At 51.6% G+C, this 6,465-nt stretch overlaps 1 protein-coding gene across 1 annotated transcript in view; it reads right to left on the bottom strand.

Annotated features, from left to right (window-relative positions):
- The window catches only part of DYNC1H1 (dynein cytoplasmic 1 heavy chain 1), a 66,587-nt gene that overhangs the window by 36,372 nt on the left and 23,750 nt on the right, over positions 1-6,465 (bottom strand). The window contains 11 exon segments of the mRNA XM_025042127.1: positions 1-42; positions 239-385; positions 538-747; positions 822-932; positions 1,272-1,385; positions 1,528-1,683; positions 3,342-3,581; positions 4,075-4,194; positions 4,277-4,387; positions 4,515-4,691; positions 5,050-5,190. Of these exon segments, the coding sequence (XP_024897895.1) occupies positions 1-42; positions 239-385; positions 538-747; positions 822-932; positions 1,272-1,385; positions 1,528-1,683; positions 3,342-3,581; positions 4,075-4,194; positions 4,277-4,387; positions 4,515-4,691; positions 5,050-5,190 (1,569 nt within the window).

Below are 6,465 nucleotides of genomic sequence, written 5' to 3'. Positions count from 1 at the left end.
GTTCAGCTTGTCTTCCCAGCTCAGGGCGTCCTCCTCGAAAACCTAGCGGGCAGACGTAAGGAAGAGCTCGACTGCTACCCAGAACACATGTGCCAAACGCACTGAAAAACGCAGACTAGGTCTGTCGAGTTAACTGGCTCATGTTCTAAGTAACAGGCCTCCGGTAACGGCAGTCGGAAGGTACGCGGGGCAGGGGAAGAAGCTCTGATCGGGGAGGCGGTTTCCCCAACGACGGTACCTTGTAGTATGGAGAGAGCTTCATGGCGGAGACACTGTTGATGTGCTCTTTGACCTTGTTGAAAAGGTCGTCCCAGCCGCGAATCAAGCGACACTTGTTCTGATAATTAACCAAGTCTAATTCGTACGTGTTCCACACTTCTCGTATCTGAATTAAGACCAGAGAGAGGCACGCTATTGCTGTGTGGGCACGCACCAGCTACATAAGCAACCAAGTTACAGGGACAGAACGGACCAGAGAGCTCACATCGACGTGACAGTCTGAAACATGACATGAAAGTGGCCATCGCTCCTGTTTACCTGCTTCAGAAACTCTTCCAGGGCCATCTCCCCCTGCGCCACGAGCAGCACGTCCTTGACTACAGCTTCGTTCTTCTGCAGGTCGACGTCCCAGATCTGGCCGAGGGTCAGCTCAGAAACAACCCAGTTAACATGGAGCCTCTTCATCAGCTGCTTCCAGTGGCGGTCTTTCAGCGCTTCAGACTTCAGCTCAATTACTAGCATGTTGATCTGTGGGGAGAGGAAGGGAGTCACCCGGAGCAGCTGGGTTCCTAACACTCAGGACTGCAGACCTCGTCACTCACCTTTAAGTAACCTTTCAGAAGCCTCTGGACAAATTCATAGGACGCGTATTGCCGTAATCGTGCGGGGAAGTTTTTCAACTGGTTCAAGAGACCATCTAAATTTTGTCGAAGCTGTTAAAAGAGGTACAAGGTGACACTGAGTTTGCCAACATTTCTTTAAATGTTTTTAAAAACGGTTTCAAAAGAACTTTTATATTAGGCTGGATGAATAATAATGCAGATGGCATGCGGACTGTTATATGACATTTTGTGAATTCCCAACATAGTTCCTTGTTTGAAAAGTTTCTAAAGACCATCTGTAACTTAACGCATGAAGGTACACACATCCCTTCTTTATTTAAATTTTTTTACAGCGAAATCCTTCATTTATTTTATTTTATTTTTTTTATTATGGTGACACTGGTGGACGAAATCCGTAGGCTTTGCACCCGCCCATTTGACCAGACGCACCTTCCGGGGCTGCACGGAGACCCATGGCTGCTCCTTCATCTGGTCGATCTGCTCCCAGACCTTGGAAAGCTCTGACCACACGCCTTTGAGGTCCTGCAATTCTTCTAAGGCCACCTGCAGTTAAGAGTAGTAAAGCAGCTGAATTTTGGAAATGGAAGTCATTTCAGAGTCCAGCAAGGACACTGAGATGGCCCGGGTCCAGGGCGGAGTCAGGACGAGGAGCCGCGTCCCTCCTCCCCACCCCCACGGCCCGCACCTGGACGCGCTCCTCGCTGCCGCTGAGGAGCCCGGTGTCCGTCAACTCCAAGGCCTCCTTGGCCTTGGCGCACTTCTCGCGGTCGTCCTTCAACCTGCCGAACTTGCCCTCGTAGATGGTGAGGGCCTGCAGCGCCTCCTCCGGACGCAGGGTGCCCTGCAAGAGTCAGAGCGCAGAGCACGGCAGCGTCAGGCCTCAGACACACGGACACTGGCGGGGACCGGCAGGGACAGCCTGCCGGGGCTGATTCCCTGAATGTGTCTACGTGTGTGAACGTTCAACAGGACGTGCGCTTCCGATCTGTGCGCGTTACCGAATGTAACTTTTACTTCTGTATTTGACATAAATAAGAAATATAACTGAAAAAGGCGGAGCACCTCTCAATTCAGCCGTCTGCTCATGAAGTGCCTTGGGAGACAGGAAGAGTCGGGACAAACTTGGGCCTGGCTCAGGCCACTCTCGATCTGATGGACATGGCTCTTGGGGACTGCCGGCCACACCCTCCCTGACACACACACAGCTTAGTTACCGACAGGTGAGTGAGAAACAAAGCTCTGTTCTCACTGGAGACAGCCTCTGCTCTGGCATTAACTGTTTACATACTTCCCTTCCACTTTAATAACCTTTGAGAATGACGTGAAACATCAATTAGAACCTGAACTGTAACACGTTACTAGCAAGGTGAGGCAACGAGAGAGTCACGTTCTGGTGACCCGATCGTGCCTACTGACGAACTCACACCCCGATTGCAGCTGGCATTCTGTGGAACCTATAGCACTGGCACTAGCAAAAGCAGAGACCTCTCCTTGAATCAAAATTAAGCACAGAGAAGAACTTCTGCGCCCAGCAGCACAGACAGGGCTGAGGGAGGGACAGAGCGGTGACCGGTACATGACGGGAGCTAAATCTGCCACCGGGCCTGCTGCGGAAAACCTGCGTCCGCGAACTACACCACCAGACCAACGTTCAGGGCATTCTGGCGTCCTCCCCCTTTTCTCGTCTAAGCTGATGCGCACCCAAGTACAGACATGGACTCTGCCCAGCAACCAGGCATGCCGTTACCTCCTTGCTGGAGCTTCGCTGGCCCCTCGGCCAGACCCCTTTCTGTCCCCTCAGGATACCTGCATGACTGGCCAGCTCCCCTCCTCCAGGACACCCCTTACACAGTGCCTTCCCCGGCACAGCAGGACACCTCAACACCCCTCTTCCACCCGGCCCTCACCCTCCTACACGGCACGCGTGCCCATGACTCAAAATACACGTTTTCCTTGTCCATTTCTTGTCGTCTGCCTCTCCCACTGGAGCATTCTGCACAAGGGCAGGGGCTCTCTTTTGTTCACGGCTGTTCTCCTGATGCCTACAACATAGTCAGAGCTCGATAAACACAGATGAATCAAGAGAACTGGAGATGGCAGGTTCTGGGTACAGGTTTAATACCTGCAACGTCAACGAGAACCTGCTCCCTCAAACACAGAGCTGCAGCAGCAGTGTGGGGCTCGGCCTCTGTCCCTGAGAGAGTAAATCCAGCTTTTGAGTGTGGGCATGCCGAGTAAGAGGGTAGCTTAAGAAAAGGACAACTTCAACGTGTAAAACCATCTCCTGACTTAAGGGACTATCGTGACCAGTTCTGGGGAAATAGAGATCTATTAGCATTCATATTTTCAAAGAAACTATCTGTAAGTACTGCTTTTTTAATTATGAGAGTCCGCGTGACTAGAAATCTAAGCCACAGCGATGCCTTTCAAGTTTGGAAGAAAGACACCAGGTGGCACTGTTGGCCGAGAAGCTTGTGGCGCACAGAGGCCGAGACTCACCTTGACGGGCTTGGTCTTTTCCCAGTCGGTCAGCAGGTCAGTGGTGCGGCTCTCCACGGCCCGGTCCTCCTGGACGATCTTCATCTGCAGGTTTGCCACCTGCTGCTGAATGGCAGAGTCCTTCCGCCGCATGATGTCATTGAAGGCCCCCCACTCTCCCTCGATGTTGTCGATGTAAAGCCAGGAAGGCGGGAACTGGAACCTCTGCTTCTCCAGCAAGCGCTGGCCATTGCGGTAGAGCTTGGGGAATTAGAAAGCAAAACGAAGGTTTTTCTCTTATGACAATAATGGAAATAGCGTCAGAGTCTCATAGAAGAGAAGACTCTGGGGCTGCAGAACACAGAACATCAGTATGTCTCTCTTCTCCAGAAACTCCCGGCCCCGAGCGCTGTGGTCAGAGGCAGCACCAAGCGCTGGCCCCAGAGAGGAGCTGCCACGCTGGGGCCATGCTCCACCCTGACTCCAAATTACAGAAAGGAAATTCGGCTGGAAAACTTGAAGATCAATTGAAATACGAAATCTTAAAAAACAGAAGCAGTGGCTCTCAAGCCTCGGTGTGCACGGGACTCCCTGGCAGCGCATTTTAAAACACAGAGGTTCAGGACACCAGCACCGGCACTTTCCCAAGCACTTCCGGCGGTGATGAGGCCTCGGTGGACCAAGAAACGCCGCGTGAAGGGCTGAGGGCGAGCCAGGGCAGGTGCAGAGAACCGCAGCTATGCCTAGAGCTCACCTCGACTTGTTTCTCAAACTGCTTGATCTTCCGCTTCAAAGACTGCACGTAGGTGATAAAGGTCACCGCGTCGGAGGTGCTGGCTGTATCCACTGAGTGCTGCTCCAGCTCCTGGCGAGACTGTTCAGAGAGAGCACAGGATTTCAGCTTGGAGCCAGGTTTACCGGCAGGCTCGCTGTGCTGGCAAATCCTGCCTCCTCACCTTTGAGATCTGGGAATGGAACTCTGTCATGTTTGAACCGAGCATCTGTCCAAATTTGCTGAGAACCTCCTTATGCCAAGAGTCATACTTCAAGTTCACCTTCGACTGCACCTGCAGGTGAGTGAGCACACGACAGCAGATCGTACTGCTTTCCTGCTGGACTTCACACTTTGACTTCATTTTAGTCAAATAGCGGTGCTGCCTTTACAGCTACCTCTCGACAAGACAGCGAGCTCACCTTGCCGTAATCTATAACTACCGGTCCGAACTCTTTCTTGGTTTCTGCGTTGTCAAAAGTTCCTCTGGCCTTCCTTATCTGGACCAAGAGAGCCTGCCACTTGTTGAGGTCCTCCCCTAGTCTGTTGTAGATGTTTTCGGCCTGCATGTCCCATAAGCACTGGTACTGAAGCCAAACCTGCAGATGACGAACACAGCCAAAGAACACAGCTTGACTTTTCATTTTGTAGAATATTTATGTATTGTTTTCACATTCTGTTCAAAAGGTTCATGTTCATTCATCACCGTTAGAAAAATTCTCCCTTCAAATTCGTTATCAAAAAATGAAATCTACAATTCTCCAAAGCAAAGTTAATATCCCAGACTCATTCTGTTTACTCTTTACTTTAAATAGCGACTCATACTTTAAATTATCTAGCGAATCATATCACACATAGTCGAGACCTGTTAGTTCCTTGTTCATTGTATCTCACACTTTTCGGCGTCTGAAACAGACCATTCTACATACTTGCATGGAAACCGGGGCAGGCCCTCACCTTGACGTACTGCTCGACTTCGGTCACGATGCCCATGACCGCAGAGTAGGACTCTTCCAGGGCAACCGGGCCGTCAGGCATTCGTGTCAACGCGTTCCGGTAGAATTTCTCTTCTTCAGTCAGTTCGTAATGTACGCCCACCTAACCAAGCAAAGCCGGTTGGAAGGGTACAAAAACGTTAACCTCAGAGTCACCTCTCACTTATTAACCAAAACTGAAAAAAGAGCTTACAGTAAAAATGGCATTTGAGGGATAACATCCAGTTACCCCAGGCACGAGTAATCAGAAAGCTACTTATATTCAACTCGCCAAGCCCGTAAAAGACCAGATCGACCACGAGGTAGAAAACGTGGCATCGCCACTGGCACAGTGCGAGCAGTGAAGGAGCATGCCCAGACGAAGGAGAGCGCACAGCGCCCGCAGCGGACCCTCGGGGGGCGAACTCTCATCCGAGAGGGAAAACTGAAGGCAATGTCTAAGAACGTGACGGTACCGTGACCAAGGATTTACACCAACTTGGACGGTGGAACTGATGACCATCATTTGTTTCAACAATGTGAGTGACTGTTATGTGCCAGGCATGGTTGTGGGTACAACAAACAGACAAAAACCTGTGCTCGCGTTGACTTACGTTTTATGGGAGGAGAGAGATGATTAAGAAAAACGCAAAGTCTACAGAATGTCAGATGGTGCGAAGGACCATGAAGCAGCAGGGAAAAGCAGGGCAGGGAGCACGGAGAGGAGAAGGCTGTATTTTAAGCGGGGAGGTCAGGGAAGGCCTTGCTGAGGAGTGACATTTGAGCAGAGACCAGGAGGAGGGAGGGAGCCACGTGAATATCTGTCACCAGGAAGTCCGAGCGGAGCCCAGCAAGTGCAAAGGCCCAGGGGCAGGGGTCTGCCTGGCACGTTTGAGGACGAGCAAGAGTCCAGCGTGTCCAGAGCAGAGCCAGTGAGGGGAGAAGCAAGAGCTGCAGTCAGAGAAGCAACAAGCAGGCTCTCGAGAGGGGCCCAGCAAGCCAGTGCGGGACGGGGCTCTGATGCTGAGTGGGACAGGAAGCCAGTAACAGGCCCAAAGAGCAGTGGCAGAGTCGACATACAATTTAAGACTTGTTCTGGCTCCTGTATTAAAAACAGACTTTAGGGGACAACGCAGACAGAGAGACAAGTCAGGAGAGATTTTTAATGATCCAAGTGCGGGACGATGGTACCTAGCAGTGGACGTGGTAAGAAATTACGGTGAGTTTGAGGACAGAGACAATGGAAGTCAAGGATGACGCCATGATTTTGGGCCCGAGTGGGCTGAAGGGGCGGGGGAGGAAGACCAGCGGGGAGCCACCTTGAGGAAGGGGGACTGGAGAGACACGTTCAGTTTGCGGCGTCTCTCAGACCGTCACGAGGAGATGCCAGGAGGCGGCT

This window comes from Pteropus alecto, unplaced genomic scaffold (assembly GCF_000325575.1).
Source record: "Pteropus alecto unplaced genomic scaffold, ASM32557v1 scaffold8, whole genome shotgun sequence".
NCBI classification, from domain to species: Eukaryota; Metazoa; Chordata; class Mammalia; order Chiroptera; family Pteropodidae; genus Pteropus; species Pteropus alecto.
Note: the sequence above shows the minus strand (reverse complement) of the source record. Positions and strands in the feature narration are given on the sequence as shown.